Source organism: Schistocerca gregaria, chromosome 11, assembly GCF_023897955.1.
Source record: "Schistocerca gregaria isolate iqSchGreg1 chromosome 11, iqSchGreg1.2, whole genome shotgun sequence".
NCBI lineage: Eukaryota > Metazoa > Arthropoda > Insecta > Orthoptera > Acrididae > Schistocerca > Schistocerca gregaria.
The window spans coordinates 114825486-114843430 of NC_064930.1; the positions used below are offsets into that span (position 1 = coordinate 114825486).

A 17945-nucleotide genomic window follows, 5' to 3' on the forward strand; every position below is an offset into this window, starting at 1 on the left:
AATTAAGGCACAGATAGGCTGTTATCAGTCAAAGTACATACTTCTGTGCAGTGTACTTCATTTGTTGAGTAATTGTGTGCATATAAGGGTTGGAGAAGAGCAGGCCTATTCTGACTGATTGAGACTGAACATGGCTGCATCTTACCAGTATGAACCTCTGAAGAGATGATGCTGAATGCCTATTGGACAGCATTAGATGAAGCTCTTACTGTGAAGAAGTGTAGATTGACAATTGAAAGACATCTCCATAAGAAGTGCATGTATTGTAAGATGGAAATGGGCGAAGGAAGAGTTGAAAAGGAAGCGACAATAAGTACAAAGAGACTGCTGAAGTCCAATACTTGCAGGATTATAGTGAACGAAGGCACCGTCTGGGTCACTTGCTATGTTTCATTTTAACTGAATCCCGACCATGGTGACAAACCCTGCATTGTTGCACATAAACGATAAGGATGGCATGGCTGAAAGTAGTTACTGTAATGAAATGTACAATGTGGCCCAGTGGGTAGTAGGATGTTAGGGGAGTTCCAGGACAGACAGCATTATTGCCAGCTTTTGCTCCTGCCACACCTTATAAACTCATAATGTTGCCAAATTTTCCCTCTAAAAGTCACCCCAACCTCTAACGCGGCCCTCTTTTGTCCCTCTCTCACCACCAACCCAAGATTTCAGGTCTAATCCACATGTATCTGGAGGCAGAAAGTTCTGTGTTTGATCAGCATCAAGTTTTTTCTTAAATTTTATCTGATGTCCAGAAATTTTGGGATGGGGTTTTGACACACCTAGTTAGTTAAAAGGTCACAATTGGCCTACTTAAGTGTGTCACAACCCCGTCCCGAAATTCCTGCAAAACAGATGAAAATTAAGATAAATAAACTTGCTGTGGATCAAACCCAGAACCTCCCAGCTCCAGAGACGAGTGGACTAGATCCATTATCTTGGATGGGGGAACTGACGTCGAAGGGGGAAATGAGCCAATACTACATAATGTCATCATCATCGTCAGCCAATTCAATCATTAAATGATGTGGCCTCTTCGAGTCGTGGATTCAGGTAGGCTTTCAGCAGTCTTCTCCAAGTGGGACGGTCTTGGGCAGTTCTCTGACAGGTGTTACCAGCGATCTTCTTGACGTCTTTGTCCCGTCTGTCTGGTGGTCTTCCTCTAGGCCTCCGGTTCTCTCTCGGACTCCACTCCAGTACTAGCTTCGTCCATCTGTTGTCTTTTCTTCTTGCGACATGGGCAGCCCACTGCCATTTCAAGGAACCTACTGTCTCTAAGATGTCTCATCTGCCACTGCTGCAGGCATCTCGTGGTCGTGCGGTAACGTTCTCGCTTCCCACGTCCAGGTTCCCGGGTTCGAATCCCAGTGGGGCCAGAGATTTTCTCTGCCTCGTGATGGCTGGGTGTTGTGTGATGTCCTTAGGTTAGTTAGGTTTAAGTAGTTCTAAGTTCTAGGGGACTGATGACCATCGATGCTAAGTCCCATAGTGCTCAGAGCCATTTTTTTTGCTACTGCTGTATTGTTATTTACTTGTGATATTTACAATTGAAGCTCCACCTTGTTGTTGTTGTTGTTGTTGTTGTGGTCTTCAGTCCTGAGACTGATTTGATGCAGTTCTCCATGCTACTCTATCCTGTGCAAGCTGCTTCGTCTCCCAGTACCTACTGCAGCCTACATCCTTCTGAATCTGTTTAGTGTATTCATCTTTTGGTCTCCCTCTACGATTTTTGCCCTCCACACTGCCCTCCCTTGATGCATTAGAACATGTCCTACCTACCGATCTCTTCTTCTAGTCAAGTTGTGCCACAAACTCCCTCTTCTCCCCAATTCTATTCAATACCTCCTCATTAGTTATATGATCTACCCATCTAATCTTCAGCGTTCTCCTGTAGCACCACATTTCGAAAGTTTCTATTCTCTTCTTGCCCAAACTATTTATCGTCCACGTTCACTTCCATACTGCACTCCATACAAATACTAACGACTTCCTGATATTTAAATCTACACTCGATGTTAACAAATTTCTCTTCTTCAGAAACGCTTTCCTTGCCATTGCCTATCAACATTTTATATCCTCTCTACTTCGACCATCATCAATTATTTTGCTCCCCAAATAGCAAAACTCCTTTACTACTTCAAGTGTCTCATTTCCTAATCTAATTCCCTCAGCATCACCCGACTTAATTCGACTACATTCCATTATCCTCGTTTTGCTTTTGTTGATGTTCATCTTATACCCTCCTTTCAAGACACTGTCCATTCCATTGAACTGCTCTTCCAAGTCCTTAGCTCTCTCTGACAGAATTACAATGTCTGTCATGTGTCCTTTTCCTATCCTTTCTTGTATAGCCCAGCATTGATCTCTCCATGGCTCTCTACGCTGTCCTAAGTTTCCCTTTTGTAAATGAGTTCGCCGAGCAGTTCTAGGCGCTTCAGTCCGGAACCGCGCGACAGCTACGGTCGCAGGTTCGAATCCTGCCTCGCGCATAGATGTGTGGTGTCCTTAGGTTGGTTAGGTTTAAGTAGTGCTAAGTTCTAGGGGACTGATGAACTCAAAAGTTAAGTCCCATAGTGGTCAGAGTCATTTTTTTATAAATGAGTTCAGTGTCTATGTCTCACAGCCATGTGTCATCACAGGAAGAATGCATTGATCAAATACAACTTTTTTCAGATTTACTGGCATTTTTTATCTTAATCATAGGGGGAGCGAAATCTGGCAACAATTTTCTTTTTTTGGGAATTCACTAACCGCATTACTTAGGGCCTACTATGTCATCCTCATCATAATTCCAAGTGGTCCAGTTGCGTGTGGTTGGACCGTGACTTACTGGGCTGGCTGAGCAGACTGGCGCTGGAGCTCAGGAAGAGGTCATCGGAGGGCAGGAGGGCGCCCCTCTTGCTGGTGTGGGAGTTCTTGGTGTCGCCTCCAGCCTCTGCGAGGACCTCCTCCTCGAGGTCGGAGGCCTCGGCTGCAGACTTTGGCCCGTTGGTGGCCCTCTTGGTCACAGAGACCTTCCTCGCCCTGTCTGCCACCTTTTTGTTGGGAATGCTGGTCACTGGCTCGCTGTCGACACTCTCCGTGGGGCTGTCGGCTTTGCTGGTGGGTGCCTCTTCAGCAGAGCTGGACGTTCTGGAGGTGGCCCACAGTTTCTTGCTGAGTTTCAGCGGCATCTTGGCCTTGTACCTGCAACACCAGGGACACACATTGTTTTTATTTTCAAAATAACTCGTTGCTGTGCTTTTTTGCACTAACATCAGTCAATGCGACACAAGACATTGGACAACCATTATGCATAAAAAATGGATGGGATATATATACAGGGTGTCCCAGCTATCTTGTCCACCCAAAATATCTCTTTAACAATAACAGCTATTGGAAAACGAATTCCACCGGTATCAATGTAGGGCTGGGGCCCATGAATGTACATATTTGGAAACATTCTAAAACGAAAGCATATGTGTTTTTTAAAAACCTATGTTTTTTTTAAAGGACCTCCTATATTTTTTCTTTGGCAATCCATAGCATGGCAAAGCACATACACAATGGCGTTGATTGCATCGCAATATTCCCATTACATCCCGAGATATTGAGACGCGAAGTTGACGCTTGAAACACCCGACATGCGCTGCTAGCGCACGTCCTGAGGCTCAGGCGTGAACCGCATGCTGCCCGGAATCGCGATGTGATTGACATGCGCAATCACACCTCCATACTTATCAAGAGGTCCGAAACGAATAATACGGTCTGATGCCATCCTGCTGCGATTACGGGCAGCATGGGGTTCACGCCTGAGCCTCGGGACGTGCGCTAGCAGCGCATGTCGGGTGTTTCAAGCGTCAACTTCACGTCTCAATATCTCGGGATGTAATGGGAATATTCCGATGCAATCAACGCCATTGTGTATGTGCTTTGCTATGCTATGGATTGCTGAAGAAAAAATATAGGAGGTCCATTTAAAAAAAAAACCTAAGTTTATATTAAAAAACACATATTCTTTCGTTTTAGAATTTTTCCAAATATGTACATTCATGGGCCCCAGTCCCTACATTGATACCGGTGAAAGTCGTTTTCCAATAGCTGTTATTGTTACACAGATATTTTGGGTGGACAAGATAGCTGGGACACCATATATATACACTCCTGGAAATGGAAAAAAGAACACATTGACACCGGTGTGTCAGACCCACCATACTTGCTCCGGACACTGCGAGAGGGCTGTACAAGCAATGATCACACGCACGGCACAGCGGACACACCAGGAACCGCGGTGTTGGCCGTCGAATGGTGCTAGCTGCGCAGCATTTGTGCACCGCCGCCGTCAGTATCAGCCAGTTTGCCGTGGCATACGGAGCTCCATCGCAGTCTTTAACACTGGTAGCATGCCGCGACAGCGTGGACGTGAACCGTATATGCAGTTGACGGACTTTGAGCGAGGGCGTATAGTGGGCATGCGGGAGGCCGGGTGGACGTACCGCCGAATTGCTCAACACGTGGGGCGTGAGGTCTCCACAGTACATCGATGTTGTCGCCAGTGGTCGGCGGAAGGTGCACGTGCCCGTCGACCTGGGACCGGACCGCAGCGACGCACGGATTCACGCCAAGACCGTAGGATCCTACGCAGTGCCGTAGGGGACCGCACCGCCACTTCCCAGCAAATTAGGGACACTGTTGCTCCTGGGGTATCGGCGAGGACCATTCGCAACCGTCTCCATGAAGCTGGGCTACGGTCCCGCACACCGTTAGGCCGTTTTCCGCTCACGCCAGAACATCGTGCAGCCCGCCTCCAGTGGTGTCGCGACAGGCGTGAATGGAGGGACGAATGGAGACGTGTCGTCTTCAGCGATGAGAGTCGCTTCTGCCTTGGTGCCAATGATGGTCGTATGCGTGTTTGGCGCCGTGCAGGTGAGCGCCACAATCAGGACTGCATACGACCGAGGCACACAGGGCCAACACCCGGCATCATGGTGTGGGGAGCAATCTCCTACACTGGCCGTACACATCTGGTGATCGTCGAGGGGACACTGAATAGTGCACGGTACATCCAAACCGTCATCGAACCCATCGTTCTACCATTCCTAGACTGGCAAGGGAACTTGCTGTTCCAACAGGACAATGCACGTCCGCATGTATCCCGTGCCACCCAACGTGCTCTAGAAGGTGTAAGTCAACTACCCTGGCCCGCAAGATCTCCGGATCTTTCCCCCATTGAGCATGTTTGGGACTGGATGAAGCGTCGTCTCACGCGGTCTGCACGTCCAGCACGAACGCTGGTCCAACTGAGGCGCCAGGTGGAAATGGCGTGGCAAGCCGTTCCACAGGACTACATCCAGCATCTCTACTTTCGTCTCCATGGGAGAATAGCAGCCTGCATTGCTGCGAAAGGTGGATATACACTGTACTAGTGCCGACATTGTGCATGCTCTGTTGCCTGTGTCTATGTGCCTGTGGTTCTGTCAGTGTGATCATGTGACGTATCTGACCCAAGGAATGTGTCAATGAAGTTTCCCCTTCCTGGGACAATGAATTCACGGTGTTCTTATTTCAATTTCCAGGAGTGTATATATATATATATATATATATATATATATATATATATATATATATATATATATATATATATATATATATGGCGGGCCATTGATCGTGACCGGGCGAAAGATCTGAAGAAATTACCGTCAAACGAAAAAACTACAAAGACCAAAACTTGTCTGTCTTGAAGTGTGAAACCAAATGGTGCTATGGTTGGGCCGTTAGATGGCGCTGCCATAGCCCAAACGGATATGAGCTGCGTTTTTTAAATAGGAACCCCCATTTTTATTACATATTCGTGTAGTACGTAAAGAAATATGAACGTTTTAGTCGGTCCACTTTTTGCGCTTATGTGATAGATGGCGCTGTTATAGTCACAAACGTAAGACTCACAATTTTAGACGCTCAGTTGGTAACAGGTAGGTTTCTTAAATTAAAATACAGAACGTAGGTACGTTTGAACATTTTATTTCTGTTGTTCCAATGTGATACATGTACCTTTTTGAACTTATTATTTCTGAGAACGCATGCTGTTACAGCGTGATTACTTGTAAATACCACATTAAAGCAATAAATGCTCAAAATGATGTCCGTAAACCTCCATGTATTTGGCAATTCGTGTAACGACATTCCTCTCAACAGGGAGTAGTTCTCCTTCCGTAATGTTCGCACATGCATTGACAATGCGCTGACTCATGTTGTCAGGCGTAGTCGGTGGATCACGGTAGGAAATATCCTTCAACTTTCCCCACAGAAAGAAATCCGGGGACGTCAGAGCCGGTGAACGTGCGGCCCACGGCATGGTGCTTCGATGACCAATCCACCTGTCATTAAATATGCTATTCAATACCGCTTCAACCGCACGCGAGCTATGTACCGGACATCCATCATGGTGGAAGTACATCGCTATTCAGTGAAACATCTTGTAGTAACATTGGTAGAACATTACGTAGGAAATAAGCACACATTGCATCATTTAGATAATGCCATCGATAAAATGGGGGCCAATTATCCTTCATCCCATAATGTCGCACCATACATTAACCAGCCATGGTCGTTGATGTGCAACTTGTCGCAGCCATCGTGGATTTTCCGTTGTCCAATAGTGCATATTATGCCGGTTTTCGGTACCGCTGTTGGTGAATGACGCTTCCTCGCTAAATAGAACACTGTCATCGTCCCGTAATTTCTCTTGTGCCCAGTGGCAGAACGGTACACGACGTTCAAAGTCGTCGCCATGGATTTCCTGGTACATAGAAATACGGTACGGGTGCAATCAATGTAGCACTCTCAACACCGACGTTTTTGATATTCCCGGTTCTTCCGCAATATGTCTGCTACTGATGTGCGGATTAGCCGCGACAGCAGCTAAAACACCTGCTTGGGCATCATCATTAGTTGCAGGTCGTGGTTGACGTTTCACATGTGGCTGAACACTTCCTGTTTCCTTAAATAACGTAACTGTCCGGCGAAAGGTCCCGACACTTGGATGATGTCCAGGATACCGAGCAGCATACATAGCACACGCTCGTTGGGCATTTTGATCACAATAGCCATACATCAACACGATATCGACATTTTCAGCAATTGGTAAACGGTCCATTTTAAGACGGGTAATGTATCACGAAGCAAATACCGTCCGCACTGGCGGAATGTTACGTGATACCAGGTACTTATACGTCTGTGACTATTACAACGCCATCTATCACAAAGCGAAAAAAGTGGTCCAACTAAAACATTCATGTTTCTCTACATACTACAGGAATATGTAATAAAAATGGGTGTTCCTATTTTAAAAAACGCAGCTCATATCCGTTTGACCTATGTCAGCGCCATCTAGCGGGCCAACTGTAGCGCCATCTGGTGTCCCCCTTCAGACTAGACGAGTTTCGTTCTTTGTAGTTTTTTCGTTTGACGCTTATTTCGTGAGGTATTTGGCCCAGTCACGATCAATGGACCACCCTGTACATAAGATACCCTTCAATATATGCGATGATGATTCCCTTCAATATGAATAAGTACCCATATACTCTACTGTATTGCTGACTATGCCATAGACTGGGTAATCGAAATGCCACTGTTCATGTAAACCCAACATGGTGTGCCCCAAAGCTCGAGACACACTGGGCTCGAGGTAGTCCTGTCAGTGACGGACCAGCTCACAACAGTGGCCCCCCACGTGGCCGGCAGTGGCCAATAGCCGTGTGCGGCGTACAGCAGCAGGTGGGCTACCTGGGCGTGGTGTACTCGTCGTCGGGGTCCTCGGACACGGGCGCGACGTGCAGCTCCCTGCTCCTCCTGGTGGTGGGGCGGCCGTCCTCCAGGTCCAGCCCCTTGGCGTCCGAGTCCCCGTGCAGCGCCTGCTGCTCCTGCTGCCTCTTGAACAGCTTGTGGCTGGACACGGCGCCACCCTCCAGCAGGGACCCCTCGAAGGCCTTGTTGGACAGGAAGGAGTCCCCGCCCAGTCCCAGACCGTCCACACCGAAGATGCTTCCTGCAGGCACAAGCGGCGTGTAGTGTACAGTCCTGCATCTACATCTACTACATCTACATATACAGGGTGTTACAAAAAGGTACGGCCCAACTTTCAGGAAACATTCCTCACACACAAATAAAGAAAAGATGTTATGTGGACATGTGTCTGGAAACGCTTAATTTCCATGTTAAGAGCTCAGTTTCGTTTCGTCAGTATGTACTGTACTCTCTCAATTCACCTCAGTTGGCCCAATTGAAGGAAGGTAATGTTGACTTCGGTGATTGTGCTGACATGCGACTCATTGCTCTACAGTACTAGCATCGAGCACATCAGTACGTCGCATCAACAGATTAGTGTTCATCACCAACATGGTTTTGCAGTCAGTGTAATGTTTACAAATGCAGATACCCATTTGATGTACGAATTAGCACGGGGCAATAGCCGTGGCGCGGTACGTTTGTATCGAGACAGATTTCCAGAACGGAGGTGTCCCGACAGGAAGACGTTCGAAGCAATTGATCGGCGTCTTAGGGAGCACGGAACATTCCAGCCTATGACTCGCGACTGGGGAAGACCTAGAACGACGAGGACACCTGCAATGGACGAGGCAATTCTTCGTGCAGTTGACGATAACCCTAATGTCAGCGTCAGAGAAGTTGCTGCTGTACAAGGTAACGTTGACCACGTCACTGTATGGAGAGTGCTACGGGAGAACCAGTTGTTTCCGTACCGTGTACAGCGTGTGCAGGCGCTATCAGCAGCTGATTGGCCTCCACGGGTACACTTCTGCGAATGGTTCATCCGACAATGTGTCAATCCTCATTGCAGTGAAAATGTTCTCTTTACGGATGAGGCTTCATTCCGACGTGATCAAATTGTAAATTTTCACAATCGACATGTGTGGGCTGACGAGAATCCGCACGCAATTGTGCAATCACGTCATCGACACAGATTTTCTGTAACCGTATGGGCAGCCATTGTCGGTGATGTCTCAATTGGGCCCCATGTTCTTCCACCTACACTCAATGGAGCACGTTATCACGATTCCATACGGGATACTCTACCTGTGCTGGTAGAACATGTGTCCTTACAAGTACGACATAATATATAGTTCATGCACGATGGAGCTCCTGCACTCGAAGTGTTCGTACGCTTCTCAACATTCCCGGTTTTTGGAACAGTGTCTATAAAGAGGCGATTGAAATTAGGTTGGCTGATAATTTAATCAACAGAGAGAATGGGTTTCCTCTTAACAAGACGTGGAATGCTGTATTATGTCGCATCAAAACTGAACGTTCTTCGGTGCGGCCTCGATTGCGATATATCGTTGCCAGCAGTGTTCCACTAAGGGCGGCGCCACCTCCCTGTCTTGGAGGGCAGAAACCGTGATGGGCGGCGCATCGCATGCGCCGTGTACTGAACGGCGGCCTGTATAGGACGTCGATTTGCAGCCTGGCGTCATGGCTTCCGCCAGCTCTCCCTCCCTGATGATGCCCTCCTCCCCTGCATATACCCCTCCTACCAACTTTGATCCTCCCCCCCTCTTCCTGCGTTTGGGCACCCTCCCTCCCTTCGCTCCCCCTTCCCTTTCTCCTTCATTTCTCCCCACTCCTCCCCTGGGCTTTCCCTCCCCTGTCCCTCTCCTTCTCCCCCCATCTTCTCAGCCATTGGCATCTTTGTTCTCCCCTCTTCCGCCCTCGTCACCCTTCTTCCCCTTTTGGCAGGTCTTCGGACTCGCACACGCTACGTGGACATTCGCGCGCCGGAGATCATCGCCATTAGTGTCCCGTGTGTGGGGTCGTGTTTAGTGTTCAGTGTTCACCTGTGCCATCGCCATCTTACGTGTTTGTGCGTCGTATCAACAGTATGTAGTGTGGATTATCGTCGAGTGTGAATGGCTCAGTGTTTGTATTTGTGTGTCTACTGTTTTATTACCCACCGTTATGTCACTTGTGTGTATTCTTTCTGTTGCTTTCTCATTGTCTATTCTATGGCTGAAGAACAGCGTAGCACGCTGCTGACAGCCTGCCTGTTGTAGAGGTTTTAAAATAACAATAAAGAAAAAAAATCGTGGCGTCAGTTCTCAGCGGGACTCATCATCAGAAACAGCATTTTCCTCAAGATGGCGCGACCAGGTGGATCGCCGAAATATAGAGTCAAGTTGATTTCAGAATCCGGCAGCAAACCCGAAGAGACTTTCAAGACTTATTACGCTGGGAAAGCTTACGTAATCACAACAACACGGAAGCTAATGAAAGATCAACAGAGTAAGAGTCAGCACTGGAAGACAGCTAAGCACTGCAATATTTGGAGAAGATTGAGGCCCAGCTGTACAGTGCGGCAGGGAGACGTCACCATGTGCCCACCTGAGAGGATCTGCTGCTGCTGCTGAGGCTGCTCGGGCAGACGGGGCCTCGAACCCTCGATCTGCTGGATGACGTTCTGGCCGCGGGGCGCGATCTGGCCGGCGACCAGCAGCGGGTGCATGAACTGCGGGGGCGGCGGAGGCGGAGGGGGCGGCGTGGCGGAGGCGGGCGACTGCCCGTTGGCCGGGTAGTCCTCGTGGTGGTTGCCGTGGTGGTGCTTGTGGTCGCGGTGCGCCTTGCCCGCGGCCAGCGCCGCGCCGAACAGGTACACCATGGTCACCTCGCCCAGCATGCCTCCAGAGCCCAGCGGCGCTCCGGGGCCCTCCAGGAAGCCGCCTCCGGGCTGGCGCTGCTCCTGGCCCGTGATGGCCACTCCGCCTCCGGGGATCGTGTAGCCCACCAGCTGGAAGGAGACGGGTCCCAATCTCAAGCAATATACCAGGAGTCAACAGTCACATCATATAATATACCTTCAGAATTCCAAAATAGGCAAGTCTAGTAGTCCATCTGCTGGAAAAACAGTGACCCATTTCTGATGGGACATACCAATAGTCAAATAAACCAAAATTAACGTCCGCATGATACAATACTGACCAGTCATCTGCCATCCATATACTCCACCAGCTGGAAGGAGGGATCCAAGTCTCAAACAATATACCGGGAGTCGAGGAAAGCAACATCGACACTCACACGACATAATATACCTTCAGAATTCCAAAATAGGCAAGTCTAGTACTCCATCTGCTGGAGAAACAGTGACCCATTTCTGAAAGGACATACCAATAGTCAAATAAAGCAAAATTAACATCGGCATGATACAATACTGACCAGTCATCTGCCATCCATATACTCCACCAGCTGGAAGGAGGGATCCAAATCTCAAACAATATACCGGGAGTCGAGGAAAGCAACGTCGACACTCACACAACATAATATACCTTCAGAATTCCAAAATAGGCAAGTCTAGTAGTCCATCTGCTGGAAAAACAGTGACCCATTTCTGTTGGGACATACCAATAGTCAAATAAAGCAAAATTAACATCGGCATGATACAATACTGACCAGTCATCTGCCATCCATATACTCCACCAGCTGGAAGGAGGGATCCAAATCTCAAACAATATACCGGGAGTCGAGGAAAGCAACGTCGACACTCACACAACATAATATACCTTCAGAATTCCAAAATAGGCAAGTCTAGTAGTCCATCTGCTGGAAAAACAGTGACCCATTTCTGATGGGACATACCAATAGTCAAATAAACCAAAATTAACGTCCGCATGATACAATACTGACCAGTCATCTGCCATCCATATACTCCACCAGCTGGAAGGAGGGATCCAAGTCTCAAACAATATACCGGGAGTCGAGGAAAGCAACATCGACACTCACACGACATAATATACCTTCAGAATTCCAAAATAGGCAAGTCTAGTACTCCATCTGCTGGAGAAACAGTGACCCATTTCTGAAAGGACATACCAATAGTCAAATAAAGCAAAATTAACATCGGCATGATACAATACTGACCAGTCATCTGCCATCCATATACTCCACCAGCTGGAAGGAGGGATCCAAATCTCAAACAATATACCGGGAGTCGAGGAAAGCAACGTCGACACTCACACAACATAATATACCTTCAGAATTCCAAAATAGGCAAGTCTAGTAGTCCATCTGCTGGAAAAACAGTGACCCATTTCTGATGGGACATACCAATAGTCAAATAAACCAAAATTAACGTCCGCATGATACAATACTGACCAGTCATCTGCCATCCATATACTCCACCAGCTGGAAGGAGGGATCCAAGTCTCAAACAATATACCGGGAGTCGAGGAAAGCAACATCGACACTCACACGACATAATATACCTTCAGAATTCCAAAATAGGCAAGTCTAGTACTCCATCTGCTGGAGAAACAGTGACCCATTTCTGATGGGACATACCAATAGTAAAAAAAAAACAAAATTAACATCGGCATGATACAATTCCGACCAGTCATCTGCCATCCATATACTCCACCAGCTGGAAGGAGGGATCCAAATCTCAAACAATATACCGGGAGTCGAGGAAAGCAACGTCGACACTCACACGACATAATATACTTTCAGAATTCCAAAATAGCCAAGTCGAGTAGTCCATCTGCTGGAGAAACAGACCCATTTCTGAAGAGACATACCAATAGTCAAATAAACCAAAATTAACATCCGCATGATACAATACTGAGCGATCATCTGGCATCCATATACTCCACCAGCTGGAAGTGAGCAAGTCACATTTCAAGGGGCACAGTGAAGCTCAGAGAGGTCATTAACACCACCCAAAACAATAGGATCGTGCTCCCCACCAGCTGGTAGCAGTCCAACACATTTCTCGAAAGGCATACCATGACTCAAGGAAACCAACATTAACACCTACATCGAATAATAATGAACCAGCTTCTAACACCAAAAGTAGTTGTTCATATAGCCCACCAGCTGTAATCAGAGTGGTCTGTGTCTCAAACGACAGAGTGAGTGTCATGCAAATCAACATTAACTTCTACATAATTTTGAACTATCTTCTGACATTCACGATAGTTGTATCGTGTAGCTCACCAATTTCAAAATGAGAGATCCGTTTTTCAAGCGGCACAGCAAAGATGAGGCGAGACACCAACAACATCCACATGAAAGCTTTTTGGCAATCTTCTTGGACAACTAAATGCTAGCTGCAAACAGAGTGACCCATGAAACTTCCTGGTAGATTAAAATTGTGTGCCGGACCGAGACTCGAACTCGGACCTTTGCCTTTCGCGGGCAATAGCGTTTCTTTCAGGAGTGCTAGTTCTGCAAGGTTCGCAGGAGAGCTTCTGTAAAGTTTGGAAGGTAGGAGACGAGATACTGGCAGAAGTAAACCTGCGAGGACGGCGCGTAAGTCGTGCTTGGGTAGCTCAGGTGGTAGAGCACCTGCCCGCAAAAGGCAAAGGTCCCGAGTTCGAGTCTCGGTTGGGCACACAGTTTTAATCTGCCAGGAAGTTTCATATCACCGCACACTCCGCTGCAGAGTGAAAATCTCACTCTGCAGACTGACCCATTTCTCAAGGGAAACAGTGAGAATAAAGTACAACAAAATAAACATCGACCAACATAAATATTCGCCATCGTTTAGTGGCTATAAAACTTGTGTTCCACTTTCTGGCTTGAAAATAGCTGAATTTGTCCCACCAGCTCGAAACAGAGTGTAGAGTCAAACAACATTAAGGCCCACGTGGCACTGTGTCTGGTAGCCCTTGAACTACTGTAACAGCTGGACTGCTACCCAGTAACAGTTCATGTCAGTGTTTAATAATGGTCAACGGGATATTGTACATTTTGCCACAGTGAGACAGACTTTTGGTAACATTAGATAACATTAATTGGTCAGTGAGAAGAAACGGACTACTTCACCACATTCCTGATCAAACCAATATTGCACATTAACAGCTGCATGCATAGGGACATTTCGATCTTAGAAGAGTAGCCCGCTGCCAGGAATGAATTTGGCACTATTCAGTAACCAATGCGACCTGAAATTCTTTTGTTGATATTACCTGCCACCTCTCCTTCCATCTCTCTTCATCTCCTGGCATGGTGAACCATTTCTCACTGGAGATACACAAATCCACATGGTAACGGATGGTTTACTGTAGCCATTGTCCTTGGAGGTTCTGGAGTACCCAATGTTGGTGGACTCGAAAGTTTCGTTGACAGAGACATTATTGCATTTCGCACCTACCATATGGCCGAACTTGCTAATAAAGACTTTGGTAAATCTGCTTATACGTCGCCTTCTGCTTTGTCGTTGTATACTCGTAATAGGAGGAAATTGTCTGTAAATGAGTCTGTATTCATTTGGTAAAAGGTAAAGGAGTATGTGAATATGTAAAGTTTGTTGGTGATTGTACTGTATATTTTCATAAATAAATTGTTCATTTGCAAACTGATCTGTAGCGTCAGCCATTAACCGGACAAGGGTACATCTAGAACCGGGGGCTCAAGATTGCAACAGCATGTTTCGCCTACAAAGGCGGCCAACGCAACCCGCCGAACATCTTACGCAATCTTGGCAGCGCGCCAGCGGTGGACTTAGCGCTCAGCCACACAAAAGCCTATGTTAACTGTTACAGATAGACTGTGAAAGAGTAATGGAATGTTGGAATGAATGTGGAAGAGTAAATGAGAGGAAATGAGTGATAATGGCTGTGGCAGAATGTGTAAAGAGTGAGTGAGAGGGTAAGTCAGGGAATTTAAAAATAAGTTGTTGGGTGGTAAGTAGACTTAGAGAGAGAGAGAGAGAGAGAGAGAGAGAGAGAGAGAGAGAGAGAGAGCATGAATGTGGGTGAAAACAGACCTAATGATTGTAAATGTTCGTGGTCGAGTGGTTACCATTGCTATTTCTAGATCATGGGATCCAAGGTTGGGTTTCCAGATGGATCAGAGTTCATCAGCTCGGGGACCGGGTGTTTTGAAGTCCTTATAATCATCAGTCCCCAGTTCGTGGTCTCGCAGTAGCGGTCTCGCTTCCCAAGCACAGAGTCCCGGGTCCGATTCCCGGCAGGGTCAGGGATTTTCACCTGCCTCAGGATGACTGGCTGTTGTTCATCATCATCATCATCATCATTCATCCCCATTATGGTCAGAGGAAGACAGTGGCAAATTACCTCCACTAGGACCTTGCCTAGTACAGTGGGGTCTTCCGCATCATTCCCCTATGCTCTGTCAAGGAGTATGGGACCATCATCATCATCATTGACAGACAAGTCTTTGAAGTGGCGTCAAATAAAAAAAAACCTGCACCATGTAGCCAAATAACCACAGATGACCCCATCCCCAGAAAATAATGCCGTACAATCGTTTCATTTTTTTTTCATTTCGTATTATCGTCAGTTGATGTTATTTACTATTGTATTCTAGTGGAACTGCTTCATTTTTGACAATGTTTTCAACCTGCATCCCATTACTCTCCTGTATAAGTTTTCTTGAATCCTTGCTGAAAGGATGCATCTAAAGAAAATCCACATATGCTGATATATCTCCAGACTCGCTAGAATATTAGACCTCAGCACTTCTTTGTCTTACATGATCTCACTACATTCCACTAGCGCCACATCGCTCACAGTGACTGCCGCGTCTGCAGCCCCACCGTCATAAGGTAATGGACCAGCCACACTGCCCAACCGTGTCCACCCTTCCAGCTCCTCCAGCCACTCACCCTGTTGTGGAATCCCCTGCCGACCCTCTCGTCGTTCACCCAGAGCTGGAATTCTCCAGTCTGGCTGTTCCAGGAGGCGCACGAATGGTACCAGCGATGCAGCCTCAGCGGGTAGTTGAGCCGGTAGAAGGTGTGTCCGTTCACTGACATCTGCCAGTAGTTGGACCGCTGCGTTGATGACACCCACACGTAGATGGCCCGTGGCTGGTTCGGCACTGTAACAACAAAACAGAAGTATTACAAGGGGTAGAGCTCTGACAACATAAAGCCCCGACCATGAAAGTTTTCAGAATGAGATTTTCACTCTGCAGCGGAGTGTGCGCTGATATGAAACTTCCTGGCAGATTAAAACTGTGTGCCCGACCGAGACTCGAACTCGGGTCCCGAGTTCGAGTCTCGGTCGGGCACACAGTTTTAATCTGCCAGGAAGTTTCATGAAAGTTTTCATGGTGTTAGTCCTCATTTACATATTCACCCCATTTTGACCAACTATGGATGACTTTAAGTCCGTAGTATTGTGTTTCAGGAAATGCTCCACGTCTAAAATTACCTCATCGTCATTCTCTAATGGTTTCTTTGTCCAAGTGAAGAGGAAATAGGTACCGATTGTGTGTCAGAAGAATTCAGAGGACGAGGGAAATTTTGATAACCCAGAGAAGCAATGACTGTGAGCCATAGAGTGTGACCTGGGGAGTTATCGTTCAAATAAAATGGCTCTGAGCACTATGGGGCTTAACATCTCAGGTCATCAGTCCCCTAGACTTGGAACTACTGAAACATAACTAACCTAAGGATATCACACACATCCATGCCAGAGCCAGGATTCGAACCTGCGACCGTAGCAGTCGAACGGTCCTGGACAGAAGCGCCTAGAACGGCTCGGCCACAGCGGACGGCTGGAGTTGTGTAGTGGTTCAAAATACTCCTTCAAAAAACTTCCTGCGACACTTGTTCGCGACGGCATCCAACTAAACTCGTCACAAAATTCTGCATTTTGCCCCTGTCACAGTTTGTTCCTTATTAGCATAGTGTGTTGGCACCGCACCAGAGCGGTCCCAAAAAATATTCAAAATCAGCTTGTTCGTGGGGCCTTGTACTTGAACGAGGACTGCGCTCTACTAAATTAAAAAAATGTTTTCCTCTTCTTGACCGTCAAGATGTCTTTCAGAGTGAATACGAATACTGGGAAGAGTACCAGGCCGGTATGCTCCACTAAATGTTTTAGCACTCGGAATCCTACGATTAGGATACCGACAGTGATATTCGGCAACAGCAGCTTTCGCATTACCATCACGGAATCCCAAAATGTATACCATCTCTCCATACTCCTGTGACGAAATGTTGTACGGCATCGCAAAGTGTACACTGGTTCCCGTCAGATCACGCAAGTTAAGCGCTTTCGGGCGTGGCCAGTACTTGGATGGGTGACCATCCGGGCCGCCATGCGCTGTTGCAATTTTTCGGGGTGCACTCAGCCTCGTGATGCCAATTGAGGAGCTGCTCGACCGAATAGTAGCGGCTCCGGTCAACGAAAACCATCATAACGAATGGGAGAGCGGTGTGTTGACCACACGCTCCTGCTATCCACATCCTCAACTGAGGATGACACGGCGGTCGGATGGTCCCGATGATCCACTTGCGGCCTGAAGACGGAGTGCCGTGTGCTGTGTATCGCAAAGTGTACTGTACACAGGAGACAAGAACAGTAAACACCGACGGCAAGGGTAAACAACGTGGTTGTTATGCAAACGTACTACTCGCTGCACTTGTGTGCCCAAGACATCCATAACTCAGGTGCAGCACTCCATACACTGTGGCATGTTTCGGAACTCTGTTGTAGCCCCTTAATTCTGGATCTGATCGCATTACTGTATTTACATTTTTTGTTCCAAATAACCCGAGGAATAACCTCCAGCAACCGGGGGAAACCCTGTGACTCACCCTGTACAGACGTTGGCGACCGCAGCGCCGTATTCTGCCTGTTTACATGTCTCTGTATTTGAATACGCATGCGTATACCAGTTTCTTTGGCGCTTCAGTGTGGAATGTTCCAGAATATTATAGCATCTTCAAAAGGTTAGAAAATGTTCTAGAATTTTCCAGGATGCCCTCCAATGGCCTATTACCCTGTTGTGGTGGGGATATGTTCCAGCTGAGAAGGGCCTGGAATGACGGTGAGAGGCATGCGTCAGCATACTTCCGGAAATAGACTGGAGTGCATCAAAGAAACGTGACGTAAATTTGTGTGCAACTGACTTGCTTAAAGTAGTGAGCAGTGTATTAATTGGAATTTTAGGGTGTTATGTATAATTCACATTTAAAAAAGAGGCCGAAA

General features: G+C 47.3%; 2 protein-coding genes across 3 annotated transcripts in view; one reads left to right on the plus strand and one right to left on the minus strand.

Moving 5' to 3' along the window:
- Window positions 1–17945, plus strand: part of LOC126295230 (uncharacterized) — a 2305622-nt gene that overhangs the window by 1555328 nt on the left and 732349 nt on the right. The gene's annotated exons all lie outside the window — the stretch shown is intronic.
- The window catches only part of LOC126295231 (uncharacterized), a 171466-nt gene that overhangs the window by 4525 nt on the left and 148996 nt on the right, over window positions 1–17945 (minus strand). For both annotated transcript variants that reach the window (XM_049987580.1, XM_049987581.1), the window contains exons 4-7: window positions 15611–15825; window positions 10375–10777; window positions 7765–8026; window positions 2831–3186 (exon numbers count right to left, since the gene is read on the minus strand). In XM_049987580.1, coding sequence (XP_049843537.1) covers window positions 2831–3186; window positions 7765–8026; window positions 10375–10777; window positions 15611–15825 — 1236 coding nt within the window. The remainder of the gene's footprint in view (window positions 1–2830; window positions 3187–7764; window positions 8027–10374; window positions 10778–15610; window positions 15826–17945) is intronic.